The sequence below is a fragment of the Sabethes cyaneus genome, chromosome 2 (assembly GCF_943734655.1).
Source record: "Sabethes cyaneus chromosome 2, idSabCyanKW18_F2, whole genome shotgun sequence".
Classification (NCBI taxonomy): domain Eukaryota; kingdom Metazoa; phylum Arthropoda; class Insecta; order Diptera; family Culicidae; genus Sabethes; species Sabethes cyaneus.
In genome coordinates this window covers 211,657,514-211,678,851 of record NC_071354.1, presented here as the reverse complement: position 1 = coordinate 211,678,851, position 21,338 = coordinate 211,657,514, and the positions used below count along the sequence as shown (strand labels likewise).

The window sequence follows — 21,338 nt, the reverse complement described above, 5'->3', positions numbered from 1 at the left end:
ACCGAGCGAGCAGGCTGCTACCATCCGTGGCCCTATACACCATCGATCGTAGGAACCGATCGCCGAAGAGCCAACCGTATGCTATACCCACCACATAACCAATTGTTACTGTCCGTGGATTCATCACCGTTCGTACCGGCTTCACAAACATTCGATTCACCATTTGTCACCCACCACGTATTTGGTACGGGCTATCTGTAAGCGGTCTACGAAACCGCTAGTCAAGCACAGTCACCTGTTCATCGGAACATCAGAGACCCTTCGTCGACAAGAAGCAGCAGGTCGTAAGAAAAACTGAAGAAAACTAACCGCTAGATTAAGCGAAACGTGTAAATGAAGATCTGTTAACCCTCGAAATGGTGTTTGCTACGATATGTGTCCGCGGAAAGTGTGAGTCCCCGAATGTGCCCCCCTCCCAGATCGGTTCGCGAGTTAGCCTCCGGTAGGTTAGTGTAGGATGCCTAGGGGACACTGCACTACCCGATGGTTGCTCTTGTCCCCCTCTTGAGCCGGCCGAACGGATTCAACCGATGTTAGGTTAGTCGGCATTTCGTTCGTAAGTTTATAGTTGAGCGTTTGATGGACCTGCCCAGAGGTATTCTAGCCGGACCTGGATTGTATCGCTAAATACGCTCCTTCACGGCAAGTTAATCCTTGCCTGGCGCTTAAGTAAAGGTTGTCACTGCTCCCTGCCCCAAAACCCATCCCGCCCCGTTACAGGACGTAAAGGTTATAACCAATCGATTATTTCGAATAATCGATTATGCAGCGCCGATTAATCGATGTCGATTATTGGCCGCCTAAAAAGTAATCGATTGTTAACTAATCGATTAACTGAAAAAATCGGACATCACTACTTCTACCAAGTTTTCTTTCGGCTCACAGCAGACATACTGTCAGATCATACAATTTCGCAATTTGGCTGACAGCAAAAGTTTGTCAGTTATCGACATTATCGACTGCTTCACACTAGGCGGGCTAGGCTTCAGGAGTAAAGATATTCTCCTGACGCGACTGCAGATGCAAATGGGGCAGATCATACGATGAGTGCTTATGGATCAAAAGATGACGGGTTCCATTCCCGGAAAAGACATGCATTTTTAATTAGCTAGCCTAATTATTCGAATCAAAGTTATTCGAAAATAAAAATATCGCGTTCGAAACATGTTCCTACTGTTTTACCTGACTCACTGCGAATATGCGTATTATTGAAATAAAACGTAACCATACGTTTTATTCGTTTATAACGCATATTCAGTTAATATCGATTACAAACGATTTTTTATAAGTTGTGCTTTTGTTACTGCATTTAATTTGTAAAAAGTTGCATAAATAACAATTCAGTTTCACAATACAATTATTGCGTACTACTGGCACATGAAATATAATGTTTAAGTACGTTATTTTTAGTGATCAAAATTAACGATATTTTCGATACAAGGGCGATATTTTTCGAAACCTTTCGAACCAACACGATCCCGCGAATACAACGCATTTCGCAGTGAGTCAGGTAACACAGTAGCAAAATAAAAAAGGCCACGTTCCATTTTTTTAAATTTAAAAATAGATTTTTTTTTTGGCTGCATAAAGGTTGACGAAGCGTTGGTTAAGCGATTGGGAAAGCAGATTGCAAAACTATTTTTCGTTTTAAAAATAGAATTGACAGCATTGCGCAAATTGGCTATTTAAAAGCGCAAAAAAGTTTCTATTAAGCTTCATTGCAGCTTCGAAAGAAGCTACTAATTAACTTGAAGCTTGATAAAATCACCAGATTTAGATGTTTAAGAGCTGAAAAAAGGTTTTTATTTCTAAACCTAAACCATAGATCAGCCACAGGTTGAATAAAATCAGCTATAAAAGCGTTTGATCAGCCTGAAATCGTTACTTGGGTATCGCGCTCAGGAGATAACCGCGATACAACCGCAAAATTAAAATTTAGGTTTTCTGGTTTGTGGTTCAACAAAATATCAGTCTTGTACACGGGGTAAATCACTTTCTGCATAAATATTCAATATGTGATAAATACAGTGGTTTGCCGATTTTATCTACCCATCCGAAAATTTTTGGTAGATATATTTGGAAAGTAGACAAATTTGGGGAAAATAAATTACTCCAAAATAATTTAAATGAACAAAAATATTGTTAATATTGATCATTTTCTTCAATTATGTATTATTTTAGCGTAATTTTACACATAGGGCTCATTTTATACATATCAACCATTAGCCATAATGCATGTCAACTCAGCAGTATTATGAAAAAAGACATCGAAATTCAAAATTGCTCCGATTTTATTCAAATTTTGTGTACTTATTCTTTTGCAGTAAATTTGAGATCCGTATTTTTATTTGGTACTTAGGGATCACTTTTCTGAGTCAGTGTGGTCCCAAAAGTTACCGTTTTTCCCCCTTTTTTTCTTTGAAAATTCATAACTTTTGATCCATTGAATCGATTTCAATGATGTTAATACCAAATGAAAAGTATTTTAATGAGCTTTTCAAAAAAAAATATTGGACTAAATCCCAAACCTTTTTTTATTATCGCAAAAACATTGAAAACATTCATTTTTTATGTTTACATGGTGTGTACTGCCGCCGGAAGCATATCTGTCCCATGTTACAAAGGTAGAATCAATATATATAGAATGCCAGTGTCGCTGTTTTTCTATCCAGCTTTTTACGAGCCATAATGGCGGACGTGTTCGTAATATTTGAACAGCATTTTTGACATTTCCCTACGTCACTTGTTTTCTTTCCGCGTGTTCACGGTAAAACTAAAGGAATGTACGGAAAGAAAACGTGCGATGTATTAGGGAAATGTCAAAAATGCTGTTCAAATATTACGAACACGTCCGCCATTATGGCTCGTAAAAAGCTGGATAGGACTCATTGTGGTAAACATGATGCTAACAATCTGTATCAAGTCTGTGAATCGGGAACTTCATTGTCAAAGTTGCTCATTGTTATATATCTGTTCTTTATCTGTGCGCTGGTTGGTGCTGTCATCAGTGCATTCTCCGCTGTGTTTTTATGCCAGTGAAATGGTTTTAAACGTTCTTTTTCTTTTCGTCCGGATGAATAGAATCCCACAACTGCGCCTTTTTGCACCGATTTTTTCAGAAAATTGAAGCAAGCGAAGCTTTTTAATCACATTACTTGGCAGCCATATTTGAAATTTTAAACTGGTTGTCAAAGTTTGACAATGAGATTCCCCTTTTGATGAATCTCAGGCACACACATTTGCATATATAATGTAAATACATTATCTGAACATGTGTGATGTTTACCACGCGCACTGCAGCGACACTGGCATTCTATCCAGCTTTTTACGTGCCATAATGGCGGACGTGCTCGTAATATTTGAACGGCATTCTTGACATTTCCCTAATACATCGCACGTTTTCTTTCCGCGCGTTCACGGCAAAACTAAAGGAATGTGCGGAAAGAAAGCGTGCGATGTATTAGGAAAACATCAAAAAGGCTGTTCAAATATTACGAACACGTCCGCCATTATGGCTCGTAAAAAGCTGGATATATATTGATTATACTGTTACAAAACACGAAAATGAGAAAATCGCACTCAAAGTTGAAAATCTGATTTTTCTAAAATTACTTAGTTTTTATGTTATTATTCATCCCTCTTTGAGATAATGTTGAAAAACTTCACTAAATTTTGTATACAACTTGAAACCATTTTATATGAAAAAGTATATGCAGCGAGACAAATACGCGTCCATTTTTCCAGTGGGACAAATTGGCTTCAAATTTTTTCGAGTTTTTCTAGTATCCAGCTTTTTACGAGCCATAATGGCGGACGTGCTTGTAATATTTGAACAGCATTTTTGACATTTCCCTAATACATCGCACGTTCTTTTTCCGCTATGTACACTATTACTTAGGTACGGCAAACGCGGCATGTTTGTGTTCGTAATATGCTAAAAAGTATCCAGCTTTTTACGAGCCATAATGGCGGGCGGGTTCGTAATATTTGAACAGCATTTTTGACATTTCCCTAATACATCGCACGTTTTCTTTCCGCGTGTTCACGGTAAAACTATAGAGTGACTATATACAGAGTGGCGACAAGTCATCCAAAATGTATGCAATGCGGGTTTTCCAAGGTTTTTCTCTCTCCAAGGGTCAGTCGCTTAGAACATTGTAGCAGGCTCAATTTAGGGAACAGCTTATCTCACTGATTTCAATTGCGGTACATTCATTTCACAGTTTGTTGCACACTGAGGCCCAACTTGAAACTTTAAATCTTGAAATGTTAGAAATTGGCAGCCCTGTCAATGTTTGTTATTGTCAAAACGATAAAAAAGTCAGGCTGAGTGCAGGTGAGTTTGAGAGTTTCACACGATCAGAACCTCGGCGGCACAGTAAGACACAGACTGAACAAAATTTTCATGAATGAGGTGAACGAAATGTTCTCAGCGACTTACCCTTGTCTCTCTCTTTCCTGCATGCGCGTTGGATAGGATAGGTCGTCTGCTCGATTGGAATGACACTGACAGATAATTATCATTCCAATTTTGACATTGTCGCCACTCTGTATATAGTCACTCTAGGTAAAACTAAAGGAATGTACGAAAAGAAAACGTGCGATGTATTCGGGAAATGTCAAAAATGCTGTTCAAATATTACGAACACGTCCGCCATTATGGCTTGTAAAAAGCTGGATAGGTGTGTTAGTGTCATCGTTGTACGGCACAATGTTTATGCTTTTTTATGCCCGTAGAAGAAAAGGGCGAGATTGACTTCACCCTTGCTGTTTACATTATTTGCGCTGCTAACACTAACAAACGGTACGTTTCCACACCTCTACTACTTCACATGGCTCTTTCCGTACATTACTTTAGTTTTACCAAGGGGTTTCCAGTAAGGCGCATAAGTGCGTAGTAATCAGAGATTACGTTTGTAATCATTTACGAATTAATTAGATAATCCAATGGTAATCAGCATAGTAATCAATGATAATCTTAAGTAATCATGATTAATTTATAGTAATCACAAGAGATTGATTACTGGTAATCAGAGGTAATCAGTAAAGTAATCAAAAGTAACTTTTTTCATAGGTGCGTAGTTATCACTGCTGTTGGAAACCCCTTGAGTTTTACCGTGAACGCGCGGAAAGAAAACGTGCGATGTATTAGGGAAATGTCAAAAATGCTGTTAAAATATTACGAACACGTCCATTATGGCTCGTAAAAAGCTGGATACGTCCGCCATTACGGCTCGTAAAAAGCTGGATAAGCCTACGACTTGATTACGTAATATGCGAATGCGCCTTAACATTAAAAAAATATCCAATTTCATCGCACGACGATTTGCTAGCTTGAAATTTTGGTCTCATCAGTAATTTTATGCGGCTAGTTTCCTTAACGTTCTACTTCCGTTTCCATGAAATCAATCGACCGCTGTCAACAAGGCGGTGAGTCTTTTCCATCTTGTCAGTCGTCGGGAATAGGTGAGTTGTGATTTGGTGTCCGATCAGAAAATATGATTTTGTAGTTAAAAGTGTAATCATTCACGATATAAAAGGTGGCAATAATGCTTTCGATAGCTTTCCTGTTATATTTTGCACAAATTGTGTGTTTGGAGAGTGAGTAGTTGTCTGTTTTTCGAAAGATTATTTGCGTGTTCCTAGAAACGTGTTTTCTTCGCCATCTTTTAGTGATGTGATGTGCTTCATTTGGTTGTTAATCAGTGACTCGATTAAAATTAAATCAAAATTTTATTTCTCTATTTCCAGATATTTTCAAACAATGGCGGATACTTCGTCTCACCTGAATTGGTTGATCATCCGTGATCACAATGCATTCCTGTTGAAGCAGCGCAACATCAGGAAACCATTCAGCACGGTAAGAAACAAGCCGAGCCTTCTGCCGTTTCAGAATCTGTCCTGGCATCTGGGAGATTGTCTTACCATGATGATACATTTTCCACCAAGATCGCTGAACGTTCTAAACGAACGGTTCTGTAGATACCATTTGCTACTTCTGATGTGTTTGGCATGCTCCTGCTGATGCTCAAGAGTGATTCTGAATGGCAATTTTTTGTTCTATGAGAAACAGTCGGATAACAGTTTTTCCTCATTCTCATAGAACACACCACTTCTTTGTAGGAGCCAAACAACCTGACCAACCTGAGCTCGTACCGTTACAGCGGATTGGTCCACAAGAAGACACTGAGTGTTGTTCCCGCCGATAAGGGAATCAGTCTCGTCTACAAGCGGCCAAAGCAGCACGTGAGTTTCTTTAATTATATATTTGTTTGATTTAATTTTTTCCGTGAGGAAAACGGCTTACTGAAAGTCATGATTCGACTACGTCCACTACCCAAAACTGATGCAGTAATCGTAGCCCTTTCCAGCATACTTGTTTTACGACATTTTCCTAATGGCTTTTGTGTTTACCGATTGCAGAACAAGCCGGCCAAGTCTACCGTGAAGGTAACGCTGAAGCATCGTCCACGTCGCACTCTGAAGAAGATCAAGAACATCATCAATGGCAACCGCTACCGGCGGGATCTGCGCCAGGCTGCTCTGCGTCGCGCCAGCGCCATTCTGCGATCTCAGCGACCGGCCACGACGAAGAAGGCCAAAGCTGGTGCCGCTGCTTCCGGAAGCACGACCGCTGCTGCCCCGAAAAAGGCCGAATAAGCAAATAATCGGGCCGAATTGATGGGGTTTGGACTGCGGACGGGCGGTGGAATACGATAAGTGAACTTTGTCATATATTCTGTGAGTAGGTGACGATGAAAAAATATAAGTTTGATGAAACTGTACGAAACGTGTTATGAAATCTGTTCCGCTAGAGATTTTTCGACTAAAGACCGTTTAAGATTGTTCCAGATCGGTATCAAAAGAAAACTTTCCTCCTTCGCGCTGACGGTGTTTGTTTATTTGAATATTGCTGGATTTTTCAAGTTATGTAATTTTAGTCTTGCTAAAATTAGATATTCTACACAAGAAACGGGTTCTACGCTAGAACAATTTATAAAAAAGTGTCACTTATTTGTTATATGCAAATTTGCTGAAAGCATGATTTGAGTTCAGAACCCCCTCATTCTTGAGAAAGCTCATACTAAAAATTGGTAAACTTCTAACCGATTGATTAAAAAACTTATTTAGATTTAGGTTTTCATCAACCTATCGCAAGGCTCAATTCTAATCGAAATACAGGGGTGCATTGCGCATCTCGTTTCGAGTGATTTTGATTCGTTTCGACCACATTAAACAAATGGGCGTCTCGAACGAAAATCACTCGAAACGAGATGCGCAATGTCACCCCAGGATTCAGTGCTATTTTCCTAACTTTCTAGAACATCTTTCGGTATACTAACAGATCCAACTAATTACAACTTATCTGGCTATTCTGCCCCAATTTTAACAATTAAACACGCGAACATCTTTCCACCAATTTTGGCTGTAGTGGTACTTTTGCAGTTCGATGCCACCCATCGGAACGCTGTAGAAGTATTTTCCGAGTTTTCTTCGTGGAAGCGATGCTTCCAATAGGTGGATTGGGAAACAGTCAAGCGATGGAGTCCACTCGCAGTGCGGAGGCAGCAACCGTCGCTTCCATCCGACCCTTTTGTACATTGCTTGCTAAAAATATATAAGAAACTATTAGGTCACACTGACCGATGGTACATATCTTGCTGGCGACGGTCTTCCATACCGCTTTATCGCGCTGAAAAACAATCAGCTCTACGAAGGGTGATTTTTCCGGATTATCGGTGAAAATACGATAGACTCCTTCCGAGTGAATGTAGTAGATTTTGAGATTGCTGGCGTAAAAGTACCGTAGGAAGCGAGCTTCTTCCCGTGCCATCAGTTCTTCGTTGAACACGCAAAATTCGGCCTTCCTTCGCCAGGGTAGCATTTTGGCCATCCGAATTTGACCCCAAAGTGTGCCGTAGCATAGTATATGTGTTAAGCCTTGTCGGTCCAGGATTTGGTGTATTCTGAAAGTAGGTGGAGCGTTAGATTGAAGCTCTAGTTCCAATGTGTGCTTGAGGGAAACACTAACTTTTCGAAGAGCTGTTCCAGTTCGGCCCGGTATGCATCGGTCACATTGCAGGTGTGCATGAAGCGCTGCATTTGGGCCTCATTTCCATAGTGCAGAGTGATCTGCCAGCGAGCAATATAGAAAAAGGCAACTAGCAGAAAAATCAAAATCGTAAGCTTGTACAGCGAGAATCGAATCATTCTTGTCCGAAAGAATGCCATTTTCGTGGTGTGGTAATTTTTATTTCGCTATCCATTGATGTTATTTTATCTAATTGCGGTTTTGTTGATGTTTTCTTAGATAACCCGATTACCAACTATAGGTAAGAGATGACAGATTTGGTACTACAATCATCACCGACAGCTGATGTACTTAGCGAGCGGCGAAAATTGTTATCGTAAACATGTATAATATGTAAGTACATTACTTCTGGTAATGCGCATGCGCCTGAAACAATGTGTATGAAGGTGTATAAAATGGAAAGAACATGATTAGATAATAAAAACTTGAATTTAAAGCATCTCTCATGCAGGAACAAATGGCATAGTTGGAAAAGATAATTATATTACTTAAAAAATCTTTTTTTTTTAAATCCAATATCTGATTAGTTTTGAGCGTCGTCGTGAACAGCCTAGAGCCGGTGGCTGTCTCAAGCAGTCGTCCCCATTCAACACGACTCGCCAATACCAATCAGTTTCGACCTAGTCGAGCCATCTTCCTGGTGCCGGTGGATTGTTGAAGAGACCTGTTTTCGCCACACTATCGTCCGGCATTCCTACGACGTGTCCGGCCCACCGTAGCCTACCGAATTTCGACTGCTGAACGATGGGAATCGGACCACCCCCTCAAGAGCAATGTTGAACAGCATGCAGGATAAGTCGTCACCTTGTCTCAAACCTCGGCGCGTCTCGAAGGTACTAGAGAGTGTCCCCGAGATGCGCAAGAAACACATCACTCGATTCAATGTAGCTCTGATCAGTCGCCTTAGTTTATCCGCAGAACCGTGCCATAGCTTCAAAGCAGCATACGATACAGTGATAGACTGTATCGTATGCTGCTTTGAAAGCAAAAAAGATGTGTTGCGTGAGCACGTTGTACTCCCGACATTTCTGCAAGATCCGTCTGATGGTAAAAACCTGGTCCGTATAAAAAAAATAATCAAACGTTTCACACTGGTCTGCTCTGATAACACTGTCAATGCAAAATATTCACCGCTATTCTATGTTTTGAACGGATTGGTATTTCGAACGAAAGTTGTTTCGAACGAAATTTCCGCCAGCAAAATCAAATGAGCAAAACATCTCGTTCGAAACAAGTCGAACGAAATGAAGATTCGTTCGAAATACAGAATAGGGGTGATAGTCCAATACGGCAACAGCGCGCCAACTGGAAAGTATTATAATTCTTATATGGCAGCTGCTGAGCGATTCTACATATATAAACGGACGCCACCGTTCGCGTGCAGAGCAGCATCTAACTGGACTGGACCATGGAGCAGCAGCAGCAGCAGGCTGCGAAGGCAGTGGCTCTTTGAGGCAAGACACTGCCACAGCCGAAGGGAGTGGAACCACACCGGCGGAGCAGTATACTCTGCTGTTCGGACTTTCTGCTGAATGCACTTTCGGACCGAAAGGATGTTCACGACATCCTCCTCCCAAATCTTGAAAATAACCCAATGTAGGGCTGTTGCCAGCATTTCTCGGTCATGTTTCTAAAGCTCTGTCGGTAGCCGTCCTTACCAGCGACTTTGTTGGTGTTCAGCAACCCAATTTCTCGTTTGACTTCTTAGACATCAAGTGCTCAGACATTACTATCTTCCATGGGCACTCCTAGGTTAACTTTCGTTCCGGCTCTATCTGCAATTTCGAAATTGAGGTGTTCATCGAAGAACTACTTCCACCTGCCGACCACCTCGCGTTCGTTTGTGATTAGATTCCCTCTCTCGCTCCTAGTGTCATTAGCTCGGAATAGCTGTTCTTCACGAGCTCTGTTTCTTTTTGGCGCTTTTCACTCCTCTGGATCGTCGTTCCTTGCTCGTCGGTATTTGGCCAAATTCTCCCTAGTGGAATGCTTTCAAGCCTCTCCGATGGCCGAGCGTATTCTGCTTCAACCATCTTTGAGGTTTGAAGTAACTCCTCGGAACAAGGTGATGAGGACGGCTATGACGTGTCCGGTATACGGTTGACAGTTTTAAGCGTACGAGGTAGCGAGGTTTATACATCTTTGGCCGTTATCGTTCGTGCCGGTGTGCAGGCTATGGGGCTGTCACCGGTCTATACATTTCATTCATACTGACCTGGACCTGGTCATATCCCCAATGACGATCTTGATATCCCGTGACGAGCAGCTGTTGTACGTTGCTTCCAGTTTCACGTAGAACACATCTTTTTCATTGTCGGGTCTACCTTCGTGCGGGCAGTGCACGTTGATAATGCTGTGATCGAAGAAACGGCCCTTTATCTTCAATATGTATCACGCGATCCTGCATTTTTCCCAACACTACAAAGCCCGTTTCCAGTTCATTGCTATCAACTTGTTCATGCCGAATATTCCAAATCGATTTTCTTTGATTGTACGTAGTGGAAAGATTTAGCTAGGTTGCCTTACAAGGGCAACGGGGTTGCCATCTTAGGTGTAGTACCGAGACAACATATTTCTTATTTCAGCCGCTCGCTCCGGATTAGACGCTGTCGCTCCTAACCTGGAGTACAATCGCGCACTTGATTGAGGAATCGTTAAGCCACCAAGAGCCGCCCCTGACAAACGCTCCAGGCTGATAAGGCTATTCCTTGTTGCTACGTTCAGCGTTCCTTCCTTCGTGCTTCCTTCCCAGTCGGTATACTACCTTAGTTTTCACCGGGGTTGATTACCTGATCTCAATTAAAAATACTAAAAAGTTTAAATGACAAAATCGATCGAAAGAAAAAGATAGTTTTATACTTTTTCAAAGGAATTTACTTTCAGGACATCAACTTGGTTTAGCTAAAGTGTGTTGTACGAGCGCATCGTTGAGGCTTTGCACATTGAAGTAGCATTTTTGTGTATGTTATGTAATAGTAGTGGCGTTCGCTGTCGCCACGGAATTTATATCATGAATAGAGTCTATCGCGGAACATTATTAGAGGTCTACTACATGTCGTGTATTTTGTTTCTATTTATTGCTCAGCTCTGCCCAGTATAATCAATATACCGTGGACCCCCGTTCGTTTGACCATTTTTAATCTGAACGCTTTTTAATTTGAACCCCGTTAGTTTGCACGACGTGCAAATTAAAAATGGTTCAAATGTCATTCTCAACATGACATTTGTTCGACATATATTTGTTCGATTCGTTTGTACTGACCTAGCGTGTTTAATCGGTTTCACATTTCGTTTTCCTAACGATTAAGAGAGAAATCCGATCGGAAAATGCAATATTCGCACTTGCAACTGCCAACTAAAACAAACCACCAAAACAATAACAAAGATCAGGGCGGCCAGTTCACACAGGTTTCAGCCTATTTCGGGTTACCAGTTGTTCAAATTAAAAAGTAACCCCGTTAGTTTGCATGAGGAATCGTTCAAACGAACGGGGGTCCACTGTTTATAGAATGCCAGTGTCGCTGGTGTTTCATGGATATTTTGGTGGCAAACATGTTGCTGGTTCGTGTCTTGGATACGGGAACTACATTGTCAAATTGCCCAATAGAAAATTTTCCTGCCGACGAAATACCCCAAAACGACCAAATCGGGTGATTTATCCTACGTGATTTACGGAAAAGCAGAAGGATTTTTTATTGGGTTGCCTTTTTAGTTTGACATAATCAGATTCCCGTTTCGAATCGATCACTCACACATATGCGCATACAGTGTAAATAATTTTCAAATGTGTGATGTTTACCACGTGCACTGCAGCGACACTGGCATTCTTATATATTGATTCTACTCTCTGCCCACCCGTCCTGATTATGTATCATCCAACTTTTAATCCAATTGGTACTCTGCAAGTAGAAAATTTGTTAAGAAAGCTATCGGTAAATACACTTTAGTCTCAGATGCTACTTGTGGAATCGAATTATCGTCTATAATGTCTATCAATATGTGATAAATGACACATGTCTTCGTTCGCTTGTTGTCTTATTTTGATCCTTTGGGCAAAAGTTATCAGAGCTCCACGGAGAATGATATCAAACTTCCTGTCAGATAGAAAAGTCATACTGTAAATTTCAAAATCTTTGATTATAAATTTAATACCTACATAACAGTGGCTCGCTAGGAAATAGTTCCAACAACTTGCATGCTTTCTGTTCTAATTTCAATGAGAACATTTCGTGAACCTTTTTTTAATTCACCCATTACGATCTGCGTATGTAATTGTTGTTTTTTGTCAGATCTGGATAGGAATGGATTGTTAGTATTTTGGTATTTTTTCAGAATTACTCGACCTTTTGCAGACGACTTCAGTAATTAGGTTGCAGTTTGCAGTGCATTTCTCGTACAAAGCTTCAAATTTCAATTGCATAAAGTAAGCACTTAAATGATGCTTAACCAAGTGGTGTTTAAGGTACTTTAATTTCTTCAAATCACCTCTTCGCCCTAAAGTTAATAAACAAGCGTAACAGCGGGTTCTGGTTTGCTGGTAAACGGCTGAATAATGCGTACCGTCGGTGTCTTGTGCACGTGTAGGCATGAAATAGACCCTACAGTGGTTCAAAGCCTCTTATTCAGTAACTCCTATTCCTACCTCCTCATGGTACCAGTCGGGATACGAACAACTTTGGTGGAGATCGGGTAACCAACCCCGGTGGAAGCCAAGGCCGTATGCCGACAGGAAAGGAGGGCTTTTTCGAGTTTCGTCGGCCCTCCGGCGAAACAGGGGGTTGGTGTAGCAGACTTTGCAAGCCGTCACCACGAAAAATACTAAAGCACGGCTCGAAGAACAAGTAAATACTTACTGGAACAATCGGAATAGACCCACGCGACAAAAAAGAACTATGGATTGGAAACTCAGGACGTGGAACTGCCGATCTCTCAACTTCCGAGGAAGCACTCAAAAAGCTCACCGACGTAATGAAGAGCCGCAAGTTCGACGTAGCGCTGCAGAAGGTGTGCTGGAAGAGCTCAACGGTACGGACGTTCAGAGATGGATATACCATCTACCAGAGCTACGGCAACACACACGAGCTGGGTACAGCTTTCATAGTGATGGGCGAGATGCGGAAACCGGTGATTGGGTGGTGGCCAATTAATCCTCAAATGTGCAGGTTGAGAATCAAGGGCCGATTCTTCAATATAAGCGCCATCAACCTGCACAGCCCTCACCTCAGAAGTACCGAAGACGACAAGGATGAATTCTACGCGCAACAGGAGAGTGAATACGACCGCTGACCAAAACATGATATCAAGATCGTCATCGGGGATTTCAACCCTCAGGTCGGCCAGGAGGAGGAATATAAACCGGTGATTGGAAGGTTCAGCGCACACCAGCGGACTAATGAAATGGGCCTAAGACTTATCGACTTTGCCGTCTCCAAGAATATGTCCGTACGAAGTACCTTTTTCCAGCCCAGAATCCATACCAAGTACACCAGGAGGTCACTAAATCAGACAGAATCACAGATCGACCACGTTTTGATCAACTGTCGGCACTTCTCAGACATTATCGATGTCAGATCCTATCGAAACGCTAACGTTGACTCGGGTCACTACCTAGTGATAGTTAAGATGCACCCAAGACTCTCCGTTGTGAATAACATTCGGTACCGACGCCAGCCTCGGTTAAATCCTGCGCGGCTGAAGCAGCCAGACGTCGCCGCAAACTACGCGCATTTACTCGAAGCTGTACTGCCGGAAGAGGACAAGCTGGACGAAGCCCCTCTCGGGGACTGTTGGAACACTATCAAAACAGTCATCAGCAGTGTAGCGAAGAGCTCCTGAATGTAGGAGGGTGATGGATGAAGAGAACGCTGCGCGAGCGGCCAAGAAGCGCAGTGCCACACGTCAGAACGTGGAAAGACACAAACAGAAGAAGATGCAGCGAAACCAAATCTTTCGGGAGAAAAGGCGCTACCTGGAATAGCAGGAATATGGAGAGTTGGAGCGGCTGCATTGTTCTCAGGAAACGCGAAAGTTCTACCGGAAACTGAACGGATCCCGCAAAGGCTTTGTGCCGCGAGCCGAAATGTGTCAGGATAAGACTGGCAGTATTTTGACGAATGATCGTGAGGTGATCGATAGGTGGAAGCAGCACTTCGACGAACACCTGAATGACGCCCAGGCGGAGAACCATAGCGGCGGGGAAACGGTGCAACAAACGGGGAAGTGGTGCCAGCCCCGTCGATAGGCGAAGTTAAGGAGGCCATCATGCAGCTAAAGATCAACAAGTCACCTGGGAAAGATGGCATCGGAGCGGAGCTTATTAAAATGGGACCAGAAAAGCTGGCCGTTTGTCTACACCGACTAATTGTTAGAATTTGGGATACGGAACAGCTACCGGAGGAGTGGAAAGATGGGCTTATCTGCCCGATCTATAAAAAGGGCGACAAGTTGGACTGTGAGAACTATCGAGCGATCACCGTTCTCAATGCCGCCTATAAAGTGCTGTCCCAAGTCATTTTCCGCCGACTATCACCAATTGAGAACAGATTTCTGGAAACTTATCAAACCTTCATCGAAGGTCGGTCTACAACGGATCAAATATTTACACTGCGGCAAATCCTCCAAAAGGGCCGTGAATACAGAATACCCACGCATCATTTGACTTCAAAACCGCATATGATACCATCGACCGGAAAGAGTTATGGAAAATCATGGACGAGAACAGCTTCACCAGGAAGCTCATCAAACTGATTAAATCTACGATGGAAGGTACACAGTACTGTGTTCGGATTTCGGGGGGATTGTCAAGTTCATTCGAATCACACAGTCTTTCATGCCTGCTGTTCAACATAGCGCTACAAGGTGTTATGAACCGAGCGGATATTAGCACGCGGGGCACGATATTTAACAAATCTAGTCAATTCGTCTGCTTTGCCGATGACATGGATATTATCGGCAGAACATCTGTGGCGGTGGCTGAACAGTACACCAGACTAAAGCGCGAAGCAGAAAAGATTGGGTTAAAGGTAAAGGATTGGGTTAAAGGCCAAACGACGCCGCTTGGGCAGTAGTATATTGATCGACGGCGATGAGTTTGAGGTAGTCGACGAATTTGTCTACTCTGGCTCACTGGTAACGGCGGACAATGATACCAGCCGTGAGATTAAGTCCCCGTACAAAGTCCACCCTATACAAGACGCTTATTAGACCGGTTGTTCTCTACGGGTATGAAACATGGACAATGCTCGAGGAGGACCTGCGAGTGTGCGGAGTTTTCGAACGACGAGTACTAAGAACGATCTTCGGCGGCGTACAGGAGAACGGAGTATGGAGGCGGATGATGAAGCATGAACTCACACAGTTCTATGGCGAGCAGTATGTTGCAAGAATGCCGGACAACTACTCTGCAAAGATGGTGTTCGCCTCAAATCCGGTAGGAACCAGACGACCGGCGAGCAAGATGGTTAGATCAGATGGAGCGAGATCTCGCGGAGAGTACTCGGTGTCCGAGGAATTGGAGAGCGGTAGCCCTCAACCGGAGAACATGGAGAAACTTTGTTCAACAGGCTTTGTCTTAGCAAGACAAGCCATTTAAGTAAGTAAGTAACTAAGTAAGTAATAGCGGGTTCTTCCGCTAAACAATGCTCATTTTTTGGTCATTGGGCGGGGTTTGTATGGTCTACACATATTTACTGCATCCATCCTGTCAATATCCCCAAAACTTGAAACTACTCAGAATCTTTATTAGGTTAACAAAATCAGATTTTAGGTAGAAAATTTGTTCTATTTTGACTTAAAACTACTCATAATCGCCGTTTATATACTTTAAAAGGATGCAGAATCGTTTCTACCAGTTTTTGGGCCACAAATAACTAAACAAGTGTATCACTAGAAGATATTACACATCTCAGATGCTACACTGGTTCTCAAGCAGAGCTTAGTTTTGATTGTCCGCTGGTATGTATAAGAGGCAAAACGTTGGCATCATGTTTTACAACTGGATGAATGGACCAGTAAGTGAAACAACAGATATATTTTATTATTTAAATTGTTTATTTTTCATTTTTTCTTATCATTTTTTTTTGTCGAAACGTTACATGGTTGTTATCCACTGTGTTTTTTTTTTTGGTTGTTTTACTGTTTTTTGCTCGCTCCTACCGATTAGCAGTGTGTGTTCTGTCTCGTTTCCTCGTGCTTTCTTCTTCCGCTATCCGCTATTTTTCTCGTTCTCGTTTTGTCGGTTTCATTTTAAAAATACCAAACATAACAATAAATGAAAACGTATATATTGGTTTGGTTTCACCTAAACAAAACAAATTATATTCTGCATTCTGGTATTATAACAATAAATATTCTAGTACGTTTGCTTTGACTATTCATTCTTGTATTTTTTTTTTGGTTTACAAGTTTTGCCTGTTGCATTGTTCTGTTCTTTTATTTTTTCTTTTTTTCTTCTTCTCATCATTTCTTCAAACAGAACGGACGCGTTTTAGTGTCGCGCGCGTTATCAAGTCTATTACTATTAATAAACTTTGTCTGTTATATTTTCGCTAGTATTTGTTGTTGTTGCTGTTGTTGTCCGGTTACGTTTTGAATATTGAACTAATGGCTGTGCCTCCTGGCCACTGCTAATGCCTTTGATGGGCTTCTTGTTTTTTTTGCCAAATTGTGCAGTGAAACTTAAACTGTGTGTGCTATTGGTACACGATATTGTTGCATATGGATGGATTTGGAAAAGAATGTATGTGTGTATGTATGTATGTCTGTACTTTTGCTGAGTTCCGGTTGAATTAGCTTTAGTTATTGGCAAAAATGTGTTTTTTCTGCTCTGCTGCATATACCATCGAAAGGTGCCAGGAGAAGATTCTCACTGCTAGTGTGAGAGTGTGTGTGTACATTTTGGTTTGAATAGATTTTGAGTACGGAAAAGAATCTTGCGAGTTCTTTGTCACTGTCTGGAATATCATTTTTTTGTTTATGTTTCTTGCTTTGCTGAGTTTAATTTTTTTGCAACTCTTTTACGCTAATCTGTATTTTTTTCCTTTTTTTGTGCATTGAAGTTGAATGTACATTAGGGTGATCCATTTGTCGAACTAAAATATTTACAAATATAATATGAACGATATTTTTGTATTCTTTATTGAATTTTTGTTGCATGTTACATTCCTATATAAAAAATTTATATTTATTTAGAATTTTCTTGTGTTGCGATATATATACTTTTTCCTCATATATTTATATATTGTGTATATATTTTATTCACTTTTACTCCTTTTTGTATTTTTTTCTTTTTTTTATCGCATAATTTCTTATAGGTAAGTACAGTGAGTATTTAACACTTACTTATACATCTGCTTTTTGAATTTTTCACTACTGTTTTTGGTTGCTCGTTTTTCACTTGCTCATTTCTCTTTACAGTAAAATCAATCACATGCTTTCTACACACTTCGTTTTGATTTTAGAGTTTTTGCGTTCCGATGTTTGAGGCTGAAAGTGTTTGTATGTGTTCGTGTTCGTTTCTTTTTTGCAGTGGATTCCAGTAGTAGTAGTAATAGTAGTAGTAGTAGTGTGGTAGTGTGAGTTAACGTGTCGGCTCAAGTTGTTCGAATTCCAGCTGCCCTGGCTTTTGCTCTGTCCTGAAGTAAGGTTTTTTTTTTGTTTTTGCTCTACTGACAGTCACTTTTACCTATCGGATATATTTACAGAAATAATGCGCGTAGGTGAGTATGTTTGCTTGTTTTTTGCTTGAATTTACTTGCGGTGTAGAAGTTACCCCAACGTAAGAGAACTTCGAATTAGTGCGAATGAATTGAACATTTTTTCCATATTCGTCTTCTAAAGAGCATGGGTTTTTTTCCTCTGATCTAGTGGATAAAATGAGGCCTAATGGAAATGTAATTATAGAATCGATCTACTTCATTGCATTAAGTAAAGAGGTACGCCTATTGGAAGAGCTTAACTACTGAAGCGAAAGGGGAACCAGTACAAAATATTTGCTCCGGACCAATAATTCGTAACACTACCGTAGATATTTATTTATCAAGAGGTGTAATTTTAATTTTTTTTATTCAGTGCTACATTTAGGATCTACTAGCTTCGATGATTGAAACGGAAAAAGTGGTTTGGAAGAGTCTGGTGAGTAAAACATTAATAATTTTTGAGTGCTATCGTATAATGTAAACAATCAGTTGTCAATCAGCCGCCATTACTGACATCGATAATTTTTGTTGAACGTAAATATGACCAATCGTTGAATTAATAGTTGTTTCCAGGTGAAGTCACTCGAATGCTTGACCAGAAGAATTTTGAGTGTGTCACAACGGGATTGACAACTGATCTAAATCAACCGGAAACGTGTCTGTTTAGGTGCAATTGAGTTAAAATTACGGTGATTGGACAGTAGTACGCAAATAAAAGTGCGACAGGTTGAATAATAGTGTGGTTTTTTTTTTTGAGTGATTCGTTTCACATCCGCTTCGATTACCCTATGTTGAAATACGAACTTTCGCCTGTATTAATTCGGTGAACAACTACTCTTTAAACGTGATTCATTTGCTTATTTATCCTTGCTCTTCATATCATAAAGGTTGAGAGTTGGCTTGTTCTGTTTAATTTAAACTTTAACATATCCACTTGTTTGCTGGTTCTGGGCGTGTGATATTCATTTACGTTCTAGATCTCGAGTTTTTGCATTCTTTCAATTTACAGTTAGGTAATAACTTTACAATATTGCATCCTTTGCTTCAGGTTTGTAATATTTTCTATGTTTTATAAACACCTTTTTTCGGTTTGCATGAATTTATTAATCTTAACTCGCAACATGCTAGTTGTTTTGGTTTACCTCATAGACTATAAATTAAAAGTATAAATACGCATTGTTCATTATTAAAAATTCACTTATTCACACGGCTTTTCATCCCATTACTTCATGAAAAATAATTGAGCAGTTCTGTTTTTTTTGTCTGTTTCAATTGAAAAATAAATTTCAATTGAAACGAGTGAAAAGACACATAATCTACAGATATTTGACGAGTAAATATCTTATACTTACGTTCTTACTTGTTATTTCGCTAGGGTTTCTCTCTTCATCTTAACTAGTTCTGTTTATTATTTATTTATTTAATTTTTTTTTTGAATTTGTTTCGCTACCACTGCTTGTTTTTTTTCTTTGTTTTGTTTTGCGACTATAAAATTTTGATTCAACAATATGCCGATTGAACAGAAGCGTTGGAACGTGTTTTTTTTCTCGACTAAACATGGCGTTGGAAGCATTCCTGGTACCGTCGTCTGGTCTGGTCGGGCATTTTATGTGATGTATTGTGGCTGTGATGCTCTCCTACGCACACCGATGTTCATCGTGATGAACGTGTGTGATAGAGAAAGCAAAGTTCATTTAGTGTGTTGTCATTGTGGTTGCGTTGTACTTAATACAAGCAGTAGTACACCATTTTGGTACACACCCAACCAGTACGGTACATAATTTAGTTTGAATGTACCGGACCTAAAATTAGATTAAGCTAGGTCTTGATACATGCGTCGTGAAAATGACCGTTCCGATAGTATTCAACAGTGTTGGGAATGTTGCACGAGTATTAGAGACACCAATTGAATACGCAGCAAACCAAGCAAGCTTTGAAACGCTTTTTTGTTGGATGACGGAGCTTCCAAGTAACAATTTGGGTTCCACTACAAACTTGTAATGGTTCCAGTGATCAAAAATGATCAGAAATACTCAAGTTGCTTGCTGAAGCCCTGCTTCGATTTTAGAATTTGTTTCTCCGCTTTTGTTGGGTGAACTACCAAATGCCATCCTACCAACTTCATATCAATTGGCTCCCAAACTGTTAAATCGGTGTGCTTGGACTGGTTATAAACCGTAGGTGTGTGTTTGTCTATGTATACGGACGACAGTGTTTTAAATTACCCTTAAGATAGCCTACTGTGCCAAATCGAAACGTAGGCAGAAGGACAAGAAAGTCTGACGATCAAATAGAAAACAACCAGAAACTTAGCAATTTAGAATATATTTCCTTTTGGGTTTTTACGGTGCTAGAATCGGTTTTGTCTGTGTATGTGATGGTGCTATACCGTTGCTCTCTGTGTGAGTCTTATAATTCTGTGTGGAAAATGTGTGTGTATGTGTGATCTAGTAAAATCTGTAACGTTCGAACGCTGTTGTTTATTGGGTTGGGTTTGTTTGCTTAGATAACTGGCTTCCTAGCAAGTCTGAGCTGTTTGACAATTTGCATTTTAGCTCATGACTTTCTTTTTTTTGTTTGTTACTTTAGTGGTTAATATTTACAGGCTGAGTTGCTTGTCGCTATGCACGCTATAGTTTTAATGATCTTCTACGATAACGATATTTTAAGAACGCGGGCGTTTGAGTTTGCGTGCTAGCGTCTTTGTTTATAGTGTCTTGGCGTGGTAGTGGTAGAATGTGAGATCCGCTGAAACGTGGTTGTGTTTTTTTCTGGAACAATCGGATAAACGTGGCCGAATGTGGGAAATTGTCAAAAAGTTACCAAGTGTTACTTCCGAATTTTTACGGTATTTGTTCACGGCAGGCGTTTATTTTTGAAAGTTTTGGTCATATTTTGGGAACTCCGCTGTTTCATTTTCGGCATGAATCAATATCTTTGAATTACAGCTGTAATGAAATCTACCGTTTCCTAAAATGAATGCTATATTCATGTAGAATCTGATGGTAGAGAAGTAATTTTACCGTAATTTTTTCGATTTACATCCGCTGAAGTAACGTTTATTCGGCTAAAACTACAAGAAATAAACGATCGGAAATTTTCTTTTGAAGTACTAGATTAATCTAGCCCTCGAAATCCACAAATATTGACTCTTACATCAAGTCAATTAGGGTAAAATGTCATGTTCATCCGGTCAAAACATCACCGGAACCCGTTGACGTTGTCCGCACCGCGGTATAGAAAGTCACCAACCGAGCACTATTTCATCACCATGTTACTAACGCTCATTGAACGAGCGCAGCGTTGCAGGTGCAGAATATCAAAGTCACAGAGAAATGACAGAAACAAAAATATGCAAGACCAAGAGTAGATTTAGAAAATTGAAAGTTGAAAGTTGAAGTGAAAAAAGTTGAATTGAAAGTCGAAATAAAGTTCAAAAAAGTAGTTAGCAGTGTTCCTTAATAGTCAACCCAAGCAGGAGGATTTGCTACATTTACAATATTCTCTACCTTCTAGAGAAAGGCGAGACCGTCGAACGAAAGTTTGGTTCC

At 40.6% G+C, this 21,338-nt stretch overlaps 2 protein-coding genes across 2 annotated transcripts; one reads left to right on the top strand and one right to left on the bottom strand.

The window, feature by feature from the left end:
- Window positions 1-5,435: 5,435 nt before the first annotated feature.
- On the top strand, window positions 5,436-6,784 carry LOC128733376 (60S ribosomal protein L28). Its single transcript, XM_053826927.1, has 4 exons — window positions 5,436-5,466; window positions 5,752-5,860; window positions 6,124-6,246; window positions 6,424-6,784. Exons 2-4 carry the CDS (start codon window positions 5,765-5,767, stop codon window positions 6,658-6,660), a joined length of 456 nt encoding a protein of 151 aa, XP_053682902.1. The 5' UTR covers window positions 5,436-5,466; window positions 5,752-5,764; the 3' UTR covers window positions 6,661-6,784.
- Window positions 6,785-6,884: 100 nt separating this feature from the next.
- On the bottom strand, window positions 6,885-8,366 carry LOC128733375 (uncharacterized). Its single transcript, XM_053826926.1, has 3 exons — window positions 8,033-8,366; window positions 7,682-7,967; window positions 6,885-7,608 (listed from the first exon to the last, which is right to left on the bottom strand). The coding sequence occupies exons 1-3, from the start codon at window positions 8,230-8,232 to the stop codon at window positions 7,387-7,389; spliced, it is 708 nt and encodes a 235-aa protein (XP_053682901.1). The 5' UTR covers window positions 8,233-8,366; the 3' UTR covers window positions 6,885-7,386.
- Between the last annotated feature and the right edge of the window lie 12,972 nt (window positions 8,367-21,338).